Genomic DNA, 19,175 nt, shown 5'->3' with positions numbered 1-19,175 from the left:
TGAATTAATTGTTTCGGTTAAAAAGTTGCAAAATTTGAAAAAAAATACCACCCAGAAAACATTTTGGAAATGTTTAAAGAATTTTTTAAAAATATAAAAATAGTTATTTCATATCATTTACTAGTTTTTACGATTTCTTGGTGCAAGACACCTGTTAGAAATTTATTCTGTTTATTATTATGTAGATCGTTACGACACTTCTCGGTTGAATTAATTGTTTCGGTTAAAAAGTTGCAAAATTTGAAAAAAATACCACCCAGAAAACATTTTGGAAATGTTAAAGGATTTTTTAAAAATATAAAAAATTGCTATTTTATATCATTTACTAGTTTTTTACGATTTCTTGGTGCAAGACACCTGTTAGAAATTTATTCTGTTTATTATTCGTCGCCAGAAAGAACGTGAAGTGAATTTTTAATTATAAATTTTGACCGTTTATTTTTTTATTTTTTTGGTTTTTGTTAAAGCAATTGTACTTTATAGAGGTCAGACTGTCTGTAAAAACAAATTGTTGGTTTTATAAATACACTGAGGTCGATAAAAGATTTTTTTAATATTATAAATATAAAATGTAAGTGCAGTGCAAAGGTAATGAATTGCATTTACAAAATTTCTTTTCATTGCAAGTTCTGTAGGACAAAATATTTTTTATCTCGAATTTTGTTAAAATATTATTAATTTTAATATTTGTTATTATAATAGATACATTTAGGAGTGTATATGCTAAATTACAAGTTTGTAAAATAAATAGTTTTGCCAGGAGATTTTTTCCCAAAATAATTTGTTTTACATTTTTTTTTTATTCTCGAACACCGTTAGACAAAATCTTTTTATTTCGATTTGTGTCAAAAAAAATTGTCAATTTTAGTATTTGTTATTAAAATAGACATATTAGAGATTAAAATAAAATTATTTTAAGATTATAGAATAAATCGTGCATTTATTAAAAATAATTTTAAAAGTCACTTTGTCCATACGTAACTATATAAATATTTTTCTTTATTTATTTTTCATATTTCTATTTAAAAAATATTATTATTATATTAATTATATTAATGTGTAAGTATTAAAAAATTAATTAAATATTTAAAAGTATAAAATAGTAAAATTTTAAACTAAAATTATGAGATCATATCTATTAATTTTATTAAATATTATATTTATTAAAAAAAAAATTATAAAAAATGAGTGGGTAAAAAAATGTCCTACTAAATAAAAAATAGACATTGCAAATTAACCAAAAAATCGATTTTTTAAACATAAATAAATATAATAAATTTGCAAATATATTAAATATTAATTTTGTTAAAAAAATTAAAATTAATTAAAAATAGGACTAAATATATTTAGTCCTATAATAAATTTAAAATTATGTGTGCTAATTTCGTGTATCATTTTAAAAAAATAATAAAGTATAAGTGTTAGTATTAAAAAAAAATTAAATATTAAGAAGTATGAAATAGTAAAATTTTAAACCAAAATTATGAGATCGTATCTATTAATTTATTAAAAAAAAAAAACAAAATATTAAAATAAAAGTGGGTAAAAAATATCTTACTAAATAAGAAATAATATACATTGCTAATTAAACAGAAAAACGATTTTTTTAAACATAAATAAATATAATAATTAAATATTGAGAAGTATTAAATGGTATTATTATAAATCAAAATTATGAGATCTATTAATTTATTTAAAAAAAAAAATCGAAAAAATGAGTGAGTAAAAAATATTTTTTACAAAATGAAAAATATTCATTGCAAGTTAAACAAAAAATCGTTTTTTTTTTAAATATAAATAAATATAATAATTAAATATTGAGAAGTATAAAATAGTACTATCAAAATAAATCAAAATTATAAGAGATCTATTAATTTCTCAAAAAAAAAAAAAAAATTAAAATGAGTGGGTGAAAAAAATGTTTTGGTAAATGAAAAATAGACATTGCAAATTAAACAAAAAATCTTTATATTTTATTGCATTCATATTAGGGATATTATTTTCATGTAAATTCTATCCTTTGCACTCTTATTTATTTAAATTTATGTTATTAATTGTCAATATTGCTAGATGTTAATTATTCAACAGTTGTAATAATTATTGAAATTAAAAAAAAAAATGTTGTTTTGCATAAATTTGCAAATATAATAAATATTAATTTTGTTAGTAAAAATTGTCTATTTTTTGAGCCCTAAAATAAATTTAAAATCATGTGTGTTATTTACGTATATTATTTAAAAAAAAAGTAAATAATTTATCAACAATTTTTTTATCAATTTTAAATTTTTTTAATAAATTTACTTGTGTACTTACTCAAAAAACCGTCAAAAAATCCCTCTCACATCAGCAAAAACCACAATTCAAAATTTCCAAAAAAATCCTCAAACATACCACAAACTAAAACCACCAAAAAACCCACAAATTATTAATTATTATATTTATTATTAATTAATTAAAATCAATAACATTTATTCCTGGTGCACTCTTACTAAGCGTCTTTCACACAAAGAAAGGCAACTTGTCACTAATTCAATTTGATGGAAACAGCCGGAGCTCAAACTACGATAATAAGACTAACGACGCTTGTTCCTGAGAATGTTATTGGTGGAAAAAGTGAAGAGGGAAAGAGATGGAACGCGTTCCGCGTTTGCTGATTGGCGGATGGATTTGGAACCAAGACGGAATGCTTAAGATGCACTTTGGAAGGGACGATGATAACAGGAGCGGAGTAATAAAGGATATTTGTGTATATATTTATATATATATATATATATATATATATATATATATATATATTTAATGAAAAAATGCCCGAATCTCAGAAGAATATTTTACCCTGTTCCTTGAAAATAATAAAACAAATTAAACATTTGTGCCGTGTACTAAACGCAAGTTTATTGATTATTTTTTTCGTAGTTTCTATAAATCTTTGAAGTTATTAAAATGGAAAATATTTTTTAGGCAAGACAGATATTACAGCTGTTCAAATAATGAGATTATATCGCCAGCGAAAAAGTAAAAAAAAATACAGGCTGTCAATGAATGTATGGTAATTTTAATTACATGAAGTTCTTTTTTTTAGGCATTTTTTAACATAATTCATTGGGTGAGCAGCAATTACTTCATTTCTCTAATAAAGGTTCGTTTCTACATGCTAATTACAATGACAAACCGTTCATGTCATATTTGAAGTATGACTTTAATTACATTATTATTTTTAAATATCATACATAGTTTTGATGCTATTATAAATATATAATGTATAATTTATAATTACATAAATTTGTATAATGGTTGGCACTAATAAATGTGTGCATCACGAATGTTACCATCATATAATCATAAAATTGTACAGTAGCAAATAAGTTTTACTTTAATCGTGTGTAAACCTTACGCGCACTCTTTTTTTATAATTAGTATTGTTATGTATTATTATTTATTGCCTAAACTTTCCGAAACATACTTTATTTTAACTGTACTTAATAATAAATGTAATGAAAATTGTTTTCTTTCTATTAAGTACTATCCAATTTTTAGTACTATAAAACAGATTAAATTTAAAGCTTGGAGTTCCTCAAGGCTCTGTTCTGGGTCCACTCTTAATTGAATTTATATTATCCTCCTAAAATTCATTGAGTTTAGCTTTTTAACTTCCCGTAGGGCAAGTTATGGTAATCGCAAAAAAATTGAAAATGAAAATTTTTATATATCTTTACGTTTCAGAGGTTTCTGAACATTTTGGCTTACCTTAGAAAAAATGGATGTATGTGTGTGTGCGGATACAAATTTTCGTCCACGTTTTCAAGCGCACGGATCAACCGTTTTGAATAGTTTAAAAAACATTCGATCCCTATTGATAGGGAGATGTGCTGACTAGTTTTTGGCAAAGGCAGGTCCAGCCGTTACGGAGATACGAAGCAAAGAGTGCAGAAAATACAAATAGAGTTTTTAAGAGAACGGGGTATCGGATTTGATTAATCTAAAAAACATTCAATTTGTAATGATTGGGAGAAGAAGTGATTAATTTTTGGCAGAGGCAGGTCCGGCCATTTCAAAGATACAGAGCTAAATGTGCAAAAAATGGCAGTTTGGGTGAACTAAGCGTCCGATTTGAATGATTCAAAAAACTTTCTGCTTGTATTGACAAAACAATTGCTTTTGAGGATAAAAAATTATTACTTTTTTTTTCATTTTCCATAAAATATTTTTGTAATTTTGGATTTTTAAAAATTCAAAAAATTACCCAGGCTAAGCACAGTCTAAGCACCACTCTGGTACAAATGTTTACCCGAGTGCGTTTAGACTGTTTATGTACTGAAGCACTTTTCCAATTTTGTGAGAAAACTATTGAAAAATGTGAAAAGCCGCCAAGCTAAGCACAGTATATGTAAAAATGTCGCACAGAATTATTTGCAAATGCGTTTAGACTGTGACTATACGGGAGCATTTTTTCAATTTTGTGCAAAATATGCAACTATTTTTTTTTAAATTGAATTCGAAATGAAATGACGATTGTTAATGTTCTGGAGATAAATTAAGATTTATGATTTACATTTGATTTGCTCAGATATAACAAGATAGCAAAAATAATGAAAGTTACAGTATTTGTATTAATATATTCGAAAACGTTTGAAAATTTCTCGAATATTTCATTACAGTACGGGAAGTTCCAGCAATTTACCTTGGGGCACTATGCCATACACCACTAGTTTTTTTTTCAATCTTTACCGTTACCTTTACCATCGATTACCATTTCCTGGTGCTCTTAAAGGCAAAAGTAAGTAACCGGCCATTTAAGGCTTCTATGGCCTTTTTTATTCGGTTCTGTTCTGGCCGGATACGGTTCGTGGCGTCTCCTACGTGACGAATTAAGAATTAAATAAAGGAAATGGTCGAACGGACGGAAAGGAACGGAAACGACCGACGGATTGGACGGACGAAACGGAAGGCACAATATTAATAAAACGGCCGCGGACGGAATTTTTAAATCATATTTAATTTTAGACATATATATATGAATATATAGTTTGGTTGGGTTCTATGGGAAACAAATAAATTAATTTAAAACTATTGGTATGGCATCGTGCCTTAAGGCAAATTGCTGGAACTTCCCGTACCGTAATGAAATATTCGAGAAATTTAAACGTTTACCAATATATTATTACAAATACAGTAGAACCCCAATTATCCGAATTAATGGGGACCGGGACCCATTCGGATAATCAAATATTTGGATAATCGGAGTTTTTTTTTTAAAAAAATTGCTATTGGAGAGAAATAAACTTACGTTTTGATATTGCACTATTTTTTTATTGAATTAAATGAAAGAAACATGACATTTTCACATGTTTTAAATATAAATAAAATGTACTTATGTACAAGTTTAGAAATAAAAATCATTGTTTTGTAAACATCTCCGTCAATGTAAGCTGTTTTGCGGTTTTCAACCTTAGACTTTTTTGGACATTTTTTTTTCTGAAAGTGATTCGGATAATCGGCGATTCGGATAGTCGGAGTTCGGATAATTGGAGTTCTACTGTACTGTAACTTTCATTATTTTTGCTATCTTGTTATATCTGAGCAAATCAAATTGTAAATCATAAATCAATTCATCTCCACAACATTAACAATCGTCATTTCATTTCGAATTCAATTTCAAAAAAAAAAATAGTTGCCTAATTTGCACAAAATTGAAAATGTGCTCCCGTATAGTCACAGTCTAAACGCATTTGCAAATAATTCTGTGCGACATTTTCACTTGTACTGTGCTTAGCTTGGCGGCATTTTCACATTTTTCAATAGTTTTTTTTCTCACAAAATTGGAAAAGTGCTCGAGTACGTAAACAGTCTAAACTCACTTGGGTAAACATTTGTACCAGAGTGACGCTTAGACTGTGCTTAGCCTGGGTAATTTTTTGAATTTTTAATCCAAAATTACAAAAATATTTTATGGAAAATAAAAAAAGATGTATTAATTTTTTATCCTCAAAAGCAATTGTTTTGTCAATACAAGAAGAAAGTTTTTTAGCTCTGTATCTTCGAAATGACTGGGCCTGCCTTTGCCAAATTTTTCCGGGTCGAAATTTCATTTGTTAGTCAGTAGAGTTTATTTTCTGTTAAAGTTTCTTCAACTCCTTTGTCATTTTACAAATCTTCAGGTTGCTCGTCAGTAGAGTCCCGTTTGCCTAATATTTTCATTTTCTCGTTAGTAGAGTCCCTTTTTCCTAACATTTTCATTTGCTCGTCAGTAGAGTCCCTTTTTCCTCTTTGTATTTTATTTGCTCGTCAGTAGGGTCCCTCTTTCCTCTTTGTATTTTTATTTGCTCGTCAGTAGAGTCCTTTTTTCTAATATTTCATTATGCTTGTCAGTAGAGCCCCCTTTTTTCTCTTCGTATTTTATTTGCTCGTCAGTAGAGTCCCCTTTTCTCTTTGTATTTTCATTATGCCTGTCAGTAGAGTTTCTTTTTCTTACAATATTTTCATTTACTCGTCAGTAGAGTCCTTTTTTCCTTTTTGTATTTTCATTTGCTCGTCAGTAGAGTCCGTTTGTCCCAACATTTTAATTTGCTCGTCAGTAGTTTTTTTTTCCAAATATTTCATTCGCTCGTCAGTAGAGTCCCTTTTTTCTAATACTTTCATCATTCTTGTCATTAGAGTTTCTTTTTCTTACAATATTTTTATTTGCATATCAGTAGAGTCCCTTTTTCTATCAAAACGTTTTAAGCAAAATTCTGCTCGTCAGTAGAGTCCTTTCTCCTAATATTTTAATTTGCTCGTCAGTAGGGTTCTTCTCTCAATCATTACAAATTGAATGTTTTTTAGATCATTCAAATCCGATACTCCTATCTCTCAAAAACTCGATTTGTATTTTCTGCACTCTTTGCTCCGTATCTCCGTAACGGTTGGACCTGCCTTTACCAAAAACTAATCAGCACATCTCCCTATCAATAGGAATCGAATGTTTTTTAAACCATTCAAATCGGTTGATCCGTGCGCCCGAAAACGTGGACGAAAAATTGTATCTACATATCGAAAAATAGAAATCAAATTTTTGAGAGAAACGAGCATCCGATTAAAATAATTCATAAAACATTCAATTTGTAATAATGGGGAAAAATGATGATTAGTTTTTGGCAAAGACAGATCCCGTCGTTTGGGAGATACGGAGCTAAATGTGAAAAAAATGCAGTTTTTGAGAGAACTAAACATCCGATTTGAATTATTCGCTTGTGCTGACAAAACAATTGCTTTTAGTACTTTTTTCCTTTTCATTTTTTTTTACCTCGTGTTAAATATAAATTTACAAAAGTGTTTTCTCTATGTTTGAGAACCTCTGGAGTGGTTCCAAAATCGCAAAAACAACAATAATAATTTAATGTGATTATTTCGTCCTAAATAAATATTATCATGAGTGACTCTGACTGCATTTTGTCACATGTCACTTCAAATTGACGAGGAGGAGATTTAGAAAAAACGATCGAAAATAGATTTATCTATTTGTAAAAGGTGGATCAGGATAAATAGTGATAAATATATGAAAAATTAAAAAAACGAAAACTAGTGGTGGATGGCATCGTGCCTTAAGGCAAATTGCTGGAACTTTCCGTACCGTAATGAAATATTCGAGAAATTTTAAACGTTTTCAAATATATTATTACAAATACTGTAACCTCCATTATTTTTGCTATCTTTTGTTGTATCTGAGCAAATCAGATGAAAATCATAAATCAATTTATCTCCAGAACATTAACAATCGTCATTTCATTTCGAATTCAATTTCAAAAAAAAAATAGTTGCCTTTTTTAATAATAGTGCAATTAATAGTGCACTTTTTTGGTTTTACTAATATTACTTTTTTTAAATCAAAATAGAACTTTTTCGTATTAAACTAATATAATGTAGATAAAATTCATTATTAGGTGCTATCAAAAAATTTTCAAAAAATATCATACTTTTAACCAGAAGTGTACTGAAAGTAATATCTTAAATCTTCGGTTTTTCCATCTATGTAGGTTATAATTCAATTACCTTATTGTTTTTAATTAAATCAAATAAATTGAATTTACTTTATATAATAATGTCGACCTGGTTTTGGCAAAAATATTCCCATAAGTCCAATTTAGAAAGAATTATTTGATAAATTGGCAATTGCTTCGTATAAGTATTTGCATCCTGTCTTGAGAGAATTTTGAGATCATTGCCTCAGGAAATTGTTGAATAAATCGTTTAGAAATAGAATTAGATTATATAAAGTAAATTTATAATATATAAATTAGTTTACAAAACCTACCGATTTAAATATCAAGAATTTAAGTTAGGTTTTGTTTTATAATATTATGTGCAACTAAAATATTTGTAATAAAATCTCCATACATGGTGCATAAGTCAAATTTGATAATTTTTCCTGTCCGCAACATTAGTACAAAAGTGCTGTAATTTTTATATGCTATTCTTTAAAGTATATAAAAAAATAATAAATACAAAAATTAGTACCTTTTTATGCAAAAATTACGAGAAAATATGAAAAATCACAAAAATGCACTTATAACATTTCTCTATTATGCGATGTCTGGTAGACCTTAGGATTCGATTCAAAATATGTTTTCCAACCATTTTTTTTCAACAAAAATATTCGCAGTAACGTATTGTAATTTTAGTATGATATTCTTTAAAGTATGTATAAAAATAATAAATGCAAAAATGTATATCTTTCTACGCAAAATTACGAAAAAATATAAAAAAATCACAAAAATGCACTTATAACATTATTCTATTATGCGATGTCTAGTAGACCTTAGGATTCGATTCAAAATATGTTTTTCAATAATTTTTTTAAACAAAAATATTTGCAGTAACGTGCTGTAATTAAGCATCACAAGATACTACCTTTAGCTAATAAATAGTTATTACATTTTTAAAATCGCATCAGAAACTTTTGAGTTATCATACTACAAATTAAAATATCTATGGGACACCCTGGAATTACTTTAATGAAGTTCTTCAGCATTTTTGTGAATTGTGAGGAAACTGCTTGACTGATCTTAATATAAAATTAAACATCACAAGATACTACTTTAGCTAATGAATAGTTTTTAAATTTTTGAAATCGGATGAGAAACTTCTGAATTATTATACTGCAAATTAAAATATCTATGAGACACCCTGGAATTACTACATTGAAGTTCTTCAACATCTTTGTGAATTGTGAAAAAACGGCTTGACTGATCTTAATATAAAATTAAAATCACAAGATACTACCTTTAGCTAATAAATAGTTATGGAATTTTTAAAATCGGACCAAATTTTGAGTTATTAGACAGCCAATAAAAATTGTTATTGTACACTTTGGCAGTATACTAACAGAGTTCATTTAAATTCAGGTGAATTATATAAAAACTGCTTAACCGATCTTAATATAAAATTGAACATCACAAGATACTACCTCTAGATAATAAATAGTTTTTAAATTTTTTAAATCGGATCACAAAATTCTGAGTTATTAGACAGCCAATAAAAATTATTATTGTACACTTTGGCAGTATACTAACAAAGTTCATTCAAATTCTGGTGAATTATATAAAAACTGCTTAACCGATTTTATTACAATTTTAGTCATCTAAAGATACTACCTCTAGTTAATAAATAGTTTTTAAATTTTTAAAATCGGACCACAAATTCCTGAGTTATTAGACAGCCAATGGAAATTGTTATTGTACACTTTGGCAGTATATGAACAAAGTTCATTTAAATTCAGGTGAATTATACAAAAACTGCTTGACTGATCTTAATATAAAATTAAAAATCACAAGAAACTACCTTTAGGTAATAAATAGTTTTTATATTTTTAAAAATCGGACCAAAAAATTCCTGAGTTATTAGACAGCCAATAAAAATTGTTTATGTACACTTTGGCAGTATACTGACAAAGTTCATTTAAATTCTGGTGAATTAAATAAAAACTGCTTAACCGATCTTAATATAAAATTGAACATCACAAGATAGTATCTTTAGTTAATAAATAGTTTATAAATTCTTAAAATCGGACCACAAATTCCTGAGTTATTAGACAGCCAATAAAAATTGTTACTGTACACTTTGGCAGTATATTAACAAAGTTCGTTTAAATTCTGGTGAATTATATAAAAACTGCTTAACCGATTTTAATATAATATTAGACATCGCAAGATATGACTTATAGGCATATTAATCAGTTTTGGAATTTTAGAAATCGGACTACAAATAGCTGAGATATCATCCTCAGGGTGTGGGTAACACAATTTTTTTGAGCGACAAAAGCATTTGCAAAGATATATATATATATATATATATATATATATATATATATTGTGTTTTAAAGTATAAATATGCTCCGCAATCATAGTTTTAAATTGTCTCGGATTTTTTGAATCGTTTTTATATTGTTGTAAACGTTTCATCAAGTTCTGGCTTGTTTCTCCTATGTAAATTAAATTACAATCTAGACAATTATTTGATAGACGAGATTTCTGAGTCGTTCGATATTGAAAGGGGTTTTTGTTTTGGTAAAAATAGTACTAGTCGTTGTACTAACAAAATTAATTTAAGTACTAAAAAAATGTATATATATATATATATATATATATATAATTTTTATATTTTTTACTAACCTCTAGGTCGGCGATATCGAAAACTGTCCCTCGGTACAACATCAGGTCTGCTCATCACAATTCCATTAGGGTCATGATTGGCCATCACTGCCTTAAGTCTTTGTCGAAAAGGCAGGTCTTCAATAGTGGTCTTTGAGTCTTGGATCATCCTGGCCAACTGGCTTCTTGGTACCCTAGGAGCCGATTTTTTTGGGGCCCCATCCGGCACTGAAGTTACCAAATAATCTGAAGACGAAGTGCTGGTTGTTCGATTTTTGGAAAAAGAACCTAAAAAAAAGTTGTTTTATGTTATTAAAGTTGGGATCGAGAAACTATTTATTTTATTTATTTATTTATTTTAAATATATAGCCCACAGATTTCTTCCAAGAGACTTCAAAAATACAATTATTTTACATAATGAATAATAATTGAAATATATACAAAATTACAATATTTATAGTTATTAATATAAAATGCTTAACATAAAGTTACATATAATGCAGAATGTAGCAATATTATTTATAAACAGAATAAGATAAAATAATGGGATATTTAAAAAGAAAATAAAAATGTTAACTTGTGCAGATGGAGATTATTTGATTAGGTGAAGTGTTGTGAATATCTATTTCATTATTAATTAAGTTAAAGTTAGAGGACATAAGTAAAAATAGGCGAATTTAAAAGAGAATTAGATTTAGGAGTAGAATAATTGAAAAATAATTGTGAACATTAAATGATAGTTGGTTAAGAATAAGAGGACAGTCTATAAAATTATTGCAAAGTTTAAATAAGAACATAATAGTACAGATAAATCGACGTGAGGCAAGGGAAGGAATACCAAATTCTTTTAGTAAGGTATACCAAATTACCGGTAAACCGCTCAATTTTTCGGCGGTAATTTTACCGGTATTTATTCCAAAAATACTGCTTTTATCGGTATTTTTTACAAAAGCGCTATTTGATACATAATACACTAAAGTTTAAATTTCTCGGAACAAATTTATCTTTAAGTTCCATAATCGCATAAACAGCTATATCTTCAAGTGATTCTAGAAGATAAACAAATGTCAAATATTATCTCAACTCGTCATTAAACTGAATATTTATTGCTTTCCAAAGGGCTTCATATCGTGTTACAATAAATCGAACTGGACTGATAGATTATGATGTTTCATCTTTTGTAAAAATGTAACGGTTTTTTAAGTGACATTTGCGCCAAAATATTTTATATCATACAAATTACCCCTGCGGAAGCTTTAATTTTTTCTAACTTTATACATAGTAATAGTGATAATTACTAAATATTTTTGCTTCTCATTAAAATTATAAAATATTATTTTTCGAAAACGTTTCGAAGTTTGAAAATACTATAGAAGCATCACATTGTTTTAAATAGCAATACTCAACAATTATAGTAACTTATTATTTATCTCGACAAAGAATCCGATCTTAAATTAGTGTAGAAAATTATTTTTTTTAAATATTGGAAATTATGCTAATTTAACACATTGGATACAGACAATACAGTTTATTATAATAATGTAATATGACCTTTTACGAGTTTTTGGTCTTTCTTACTCATAAGTTTGTTTTTGGTGAAAAGTACTCAACATACTCGATACTGATAACGAATGAATTAAATTGGATATAATTTTGTTAAATTATTATTTAAAAAAATAAACTTATTGTTTTATTTTATTGTCTAGTTGAATATAGTTGTAGTTGTATATACATTTTTTATATTTGTACTAGTAACTTTCAATTTTGTTTACGTTTGTTTAAGATAATAAAAATGTCCGGTAATTTACCGGTATTCTGGTTTTAAAATGAAAAAATACAGAAATACCAGTATTGAAATTTTCCATCGGTATTGCATTCCCTCAAAACCACGTTCAGGGTAAATTTTATATGTTTTATAATAAAGATATTTCAGAAATTTTCGCTGAACCTTCTCTATCGCATCAGAGTTGTTGATTTGATGAGGATACCAAATAATGGAACCATATTCTAATTTTGAACCTACAATAGAATAGTACATGCAAAGAAGTGCATTGTTAGAATTGAATTGTTTACAATTTCTTAGTATCAAACCTAAAGATTTATGTGCTCTATTACAAATATCAGTTATATGATCCAGAATCAAATAAAACTCCTAAATCCTACATTTTATTACATCTATCTTATTCTTACGCGCTTATGTGAAAAACTAAGAATCTTGCACTTTGATATATTTAAATGCAATTTGTTAAAGACACACCAAGAGTGGAAAGAGTCAAGTTGAGATTGTAATAATAGAATTTATTTTAAGATATAGTTAGAGATCATCTGCAAATAATAAATGTGGACAGCTAATAATATCAGATATGTCATTAATAAAAATAATAAATAGCAGTGAACCAAGAATGGATCCCTGAGGAACACCAGAACTGATATTTTCAATGTTACTCAAGAATCCATTAAGATAGACAAACTGTTTACGATTATGAAGATAACTCTTGAAAAAATAAATAAGTGAAGAATTAAGACCAATCTTAGATAATTTAGTAAGAAGAATTTAGTTATGATCAATTTTGTCAAAAGCTTTACTGAAGTCGGTGTAAATAACATCAACTATGATGAGTTTTGTTCTACTTACTGATGGAATGTCGGCGTCCTCGGTTTCGTCCAGGGAGAGATCCGGCCCTTCTACGACCATCACTGCTTTCCTGATCGCTATTTGGCCAAAGGCTGGAATCAGGCTCTCTATCTTCTGGCCTGGGTTCACCACCTGTCAAAAGGGCCAGGGCTGAACGAGCCAAAGGGGCCCTTTGTCGTCTTGAAGAACTCGAATAGAAAGTTGGTGGTTGGTAGTGGGAATCGTAGAGATACTCTGCGGAATAAAAACAAAAATGTAACTAGTAGTGTATGGCATCGTGCCAAAAGGCAAATTGCTAAAACTTCCCGCACCGTAATGAAATATTCGAGAAATTTCAAACGTATTCAAATATATTATTACAAATACTGTAACTGTCATTATGTTTGCTATCTTATTGTTATATCTGAGCAAATTAAATGTAAATCATAAATCATAAATCAATTTATCTCCAGAACATTAACCATCGTCATTTCATTTCATTTCGAATTCAATTTAAAAAAAAATAGATAAATGTTTGAAAAATGAGGTAAAAAATAAATGCCCGTGATATCCTACTACCGTGATATCCTACTAACCCTATTGTTTCATCATGTCAGTCAATTACAGATTTGAATATATTCCATCGAGACCTTTCAAATAATACCCCACACGATATATTTGACGCGAAACGTTTTGACACATCATTACACCCATCAGACTGTAAATTGATTTATACAATGTCTTGTAACTTTCAAACGATAAGTCTGATTTTGATCAAATATTCGGCAAATTTGTACAAAATTAAATTATCTAAAATACTGTCTAAGATAGTCACACTCTAAAGCAACTCGGTATACTTTAAAATTGCAATTGAGCGAAAAAATTTGAGTATAAAGTACTCTAGTTTCCTAACAAACTTTAAGTTTTAGTATATCAAATGCATATTTTTATTTTATCGCTTGTAAATTCTAAACCGTTTATTTAAAATAAACGATGTCTTCGGCAAATTTGTTTAAAATTAAATCACTGACAATATTGTCTAACATCATTTAGTCCTACAACAACTCGGTTTACCCTAAAATTTGATCGGAATATATTAGATGTACAACTTTGCTGCCGCCATTATTGTAAAGAACACGTATTGTAAAAACGGCGGAAGCAAAGTTGTACAACAAACAATATACAAAATTATCGATTATACTAATAGTTATTAATTATTAGTTGTCAATTATTATAATATTATATTATTATATTGTAATTCATTAATAATTATTGATTAATTTTTGCCAGTTATTTGATGATGTCAATTGGTTAATTAAACTAGTGGTGTATGGCATCGTGCCTTAAGGCAAATTGCTGGAACTTCCCGTACCGTAATAAAATATTCGAGAAATTTTAAACATATTATTACAAATACTGTAACTTTCATTATCTTTGCTATCTTGTTATATCTGAGCAAATCAAATGTAAATCATAAATCAATTTATCTTCAGGACATTAACAATCGCCATTTCATTTCGAATTCAATTAAAAAACAAAAATAGTTGCCTAATAATTTGCACAAAATTACAAAAATGTTTTATGGAAAATAAAAAAAAAAATTTTTTTTTAATGGTCTATCTCTATTCTATCATTAATTTGTGAAAATATTTATATTTTTTCAAGGATTTTACCAGTAGATGCATTAGTTTTATTATATCCAGGAGTTGAAGGTGCAGCTGAAGATTCGCTGGAAGTAGAGTCCTTTCTTTTGCGTCTGAACAAGGACATCCTTGGCAGACCAAAGGACGAAAAGTAACTTGGGTTATCTGCAAAAAAAGGAAAATGTGGTAAAAATTTACAAGTTTATATTTTTTATATTTTGTACACTATATTAGGTATAATATATTAAAAATTCATTTTTCTATAATTAATACTTTTTAAGAAAACCAGACCTTAAAATATAATATTGCTTATATAAATTTATCACTAGGGAAAATATGTACCTGCTTCGGTAAATAATTTATAACTTTAATTTTGTTGCAAAATTTATAAGTTTTATATTTTTATATTTTGTACACTATATCAGGTATAATATATTAAAAATTCATTTTTCTAGAATTAATACTTTTTAAAAAAGATCAGACCTTAAAATATAATATTGCTTATATAAATTAGTCACTAGAAAAATATGTACCTGCTTCGGTAAATAATTTATTACTTTCATTTTGTTTACAAAATTTATAAGTTTTATATTTTTCATATTAGTACACTATATTAGGTATAATATATTAAAAGTTCATATTTCTAGAATTAATACTTTTTAAAAAAAACCAGAGCTTAAAATATTATATTGCTCATATAAATTTTATCACTAGGGAAAATATGTACCTGTTTCGGTAAATAATTTATTACTTTGATTTTGGTGCAAAATTTATAAGTTTTATATTTTTCATATTTGTACACTATATTAGGTATAATATATTAAAAATTCATTTTCTTGAATTAATACTTTTTAAAAATAACAGAGCTTAAAATATAATATTGCTTATATAAATTTATCACTAGTATGTACCTGCTTCAGTAAATAATTTATAACTTTAATTTTTTAATAAAATTTCTAAGTTTTAAAATAATTAATTTTTCAGATACATATTGAAAATTCAGTTTACCAATTATATTGATTATTACAAATTTTATTTTTTAACTAATGTTAATATTTACTCAGAAAACACTTCAAACAGAATAAAAAAATACTTGGCAGCAAAGAAAATATTTGTTTGTCCTGATGAAAGATAAAAACAGGATAACACACAGGACACGTGCCTTTAGAATTTTTATCTTATCTAAAAAAAACTTTGTGTCTTTGTCAAATCGCTGTTAAAAAAAAAATGAGAACCTAATTTTATAAAGACAAAATTTTGATTTCGGTAATAAATAATTTTATTGTGGCTAATAAAATAATTATTTGACACGTGCTTCATGTAAACAATTACAAATGTATTTTGAAGTGTTAAATTTGTTTTTATTTATTGTTTATAATAATAAAATATTTTATGGGCGATTTAATGGGTATTTAAACGTGAAGGGAATGAGTAATTTTTGGACTGTATTATTTTAATGTCTTGTTTTGTTTAAGAAAAGTATTAATTAGGAACTAAACAAGGAATTATAATATAAACCCCTACAATAAACCGGTATACTATACTTTAAATATTCACACAAAATTAAAAAAACTTACAACTAAAGATCAAGATAACCAACTTGAATAACCGGCCGACTAATAATGTTTTCCCGATCATTGTATTCATATTTCTATTATTATTTTTATTATTTTACAATTTTATACATTTAAATTAACAACCAAGAGGTGTATTTTATTTATTCATGTATATCCTAAGGGTACAACAGGATAACAACAGAATCAGGACACAAAATTCCTGTCACGTTCCAAAACATTGTAATCTTCTACGATGATCTATCTTGACGGAAATCGCTCTGTCTACTAATAGTACACTTTTATGGGCATAGTGTATCTTGGACAGGGGTTAAAAACATTTTTATAAATTCTGAGATTCATAATAAATATAAAAATTATATTGGTTAAGATAAAAAGGTTGTGGATGGTTCAAATTGAGCAAACTTTGTAGTACGGTTTGTATTTGTTTGGGAGTTTTGAGTGCGTTTTTTGGGGGTATATCGAGTTGCTGTAGGTCGTTATAGTGTTAGACAAAATTGTACATAATTTAATTTTGTACAAATTAGTCACATATTTTGTGTGTAACAGACTTTTGGTTTAAAAGTTACAACCCCGTTACTAACTAATAAATGCACCCATAAGATTGACCTAATTGCTGATTGCACTTAGATAGTCTATTTTCAATTGCATTTTTAAAGTATACTAAATTGCTGTAGGGTTGTATGATGTTAGAAAATATTGTAGATTATTCAATTTAGAACAAATTTGCTGTATATCATATTTATATTAAATCAATTATTTATTAAAGTTACAACATTTATACAAAAGAAATGCAAAAACGCAACGAGTCTACTAAAATTTCAGTAATAACTGTTTTAACAATCAATTAAAAATTAAAATTATGAGCAATTTAATTTTGTACAAATTTGTCGAATATTCCATCTATGTTCAGGATTTTCATTAAAGAGTTACAAGAGATATAATAAATAAATGCAATGTTGAGATACAAGTCAATTAACAAAATATAAAAAAATAAAACTTGTAAATTTTACAAGAAAATTAAAGTTATTAATCATTTACCGAAGCAGGTAAATATTTTCCCTAGTGATAAATTCATATAAGTCATATTAAATTTTAATGTCTGGTTTTCTTAAAAAAGTAATAATTATAGAAAAATGAATTTTTAATATATTATACCTAATATAGTGTACAAAATATAACAAATATAAAACTTGTAAATTTTGCAACAAAATTAAAGTTATAAATTATTTACTGAAGCAGGTACATATTTTTACTGGTGATAAATTTATATGAGCAATATTATATTTTAAGGTCTGGTTTTCTTAAAAAGTATTAATTCTAGAAAATAAATTTTTATATATTATACCTAATATAGTGTACAAAATATAAAAAATATAAAACTTTAAATTTTGCAACAAAATTAAAGTTATAAATTATTTACTGAAGCAGGTACATATTTTCCCTAGGGATAAATTTATATAAGCAATATTATATTTTAAGGTCTGGTTTCTTAAAATGTATTAATTCTAGAAAACTGAATTTTTTATTTATTATACCTAATATAGTGTTCAGAATATAAAAAATATAAAACTTGCAAATTTTGCAACAAAATTAAAGTTATAAATTATTTACTGAAGCAGGTACATATTTTTACTAGTGATGAAGTTATATAAGCAACATTATATTTTAAGGTCCGTTTTTTAAAATTGTTTTAATTCTAGAAAACTGAATTTTTAATATATTATATCTAATATAGTGTACAAAATATAAAAAATATAAAACTTATAAATTTTGCAACAAAATTGAAGTTATAAATTATTTACTGAAGCAGGTACATATATTGTCAAGTGATAAATTTATAAACTATTACTTACCGAGTGCCATATTATCCTTTATAGAAATTTATCTGACTTTTTTCTCTAAGTTTTTTTTTATAGGATGTGTTTATCATAATTCTGACATGACACCTCTGACCGAATGATGACACCAAAGTACGTGACCGAAACGTTTTATGGAAGACAATGGTGAGAACATCCTGAAAAAAAAAACAAAAAAATAAATAAATAAAATAATAAATATTAACAAATTTCACTTGAAATATGTACTGATATTATTTAATTATTTTTACCAAATATTAAAATATTTTTAGTAAATATTAATTTTATATTAAATATTAACAAATTTCACTTTAAATACTACTGTTGCTATTTAAATATTTTTAGTGTGCCCAATTTCCCCAATTTTCTCTAAGTTTGAGTTATTTTCGGTATAAGTTAGAGATTTGATTTGATCCGAGAGATTTTGTATGTGATTTATTATCACTCTGGTTTAAACGATTAAGTTCAAATTTAATTTACGATTTAATAGAAACTGGATTGAATTTCTGGACTATTTCATTTAAATAGATATTATTTACATTTCTATATATATATATATATATTATATATATATATATATATATAATCCGAACTAGCATAGTAAGCAAATCCAATCTGAATCTTAAATCAAAAATATTAGCAACTGCTATTTCACGTTGTTTTTTTTTCATAAATGTCAAAATTCATTGAAATTTCTAAAAATTTTATATCTCAACTATGAACGAAAATTTTAAATATAGCCTATAACCTAAGTTGGATATATATGCACAAGATGAGCCAATAAAATTTAAAATCGGTTCAGTATTTTAGGCGTCCATCGCGGACGTTAACTGTGACACTAAATTTATATATATTAAGA

General features: G+C 26.6%; 1 protein-coding gene across 1 annotated transcript in view; it reads right to left on the bottom strand.

The window, feature by feature from the left end:
- LOC113389755 overlaps window positions 1-18,418 on the bottom strand; it is a 78,371-nt gene extending 59,953 nt beyond the window's left edge. Inside the window, exons 1-4 of the mRNA XM_026626764.1 lie at window positions 18,314-18,418; window positions 14,914-15,048; window positions 13,262-13,495; window positions 10,647-10,913 (exon numbers count right to left, since the gene is read on the bottom strand). Coding sequence (XP_026482549.1) covers window positions 10,647-10,913; window positions 13,262-13,495; window positions 14,914-15,048; window positions 18,314-18,323 — 646 coding nt within the window. The 5' untranslated portion in view covers window positions 18,324-18,418. The remainder of the gene's footprint in view (window positions 1-10,646; window positions 10,914-13,261; window positions 13,496-14,913; window positions 15,049-18,313) is intronic.
- Between the last annotated feature and the right edge of the window lie 757 nt (window positions 18,419-19,175).

This window comes from Ctenocephalides felis, unplaced genomic scaffold, assembly GCF_003426905.1.
Source record: "Ctenocephalides felis isolate EL2017-DRISC unplaced genomic scaffold, ASM342690v1 CF-g0.4_SCAFFOLD_03573, whole genome shotgun sequence".
NCBI lineage: Eukaryota > Metazoa > Arthropoda > Insecta > Siphonaptera > Pulicidae > Ctenocephalides > Ctenocephalides felis.
This window is presented reverse-complemented; position numbering and strand designations above follow the sequence as displayed.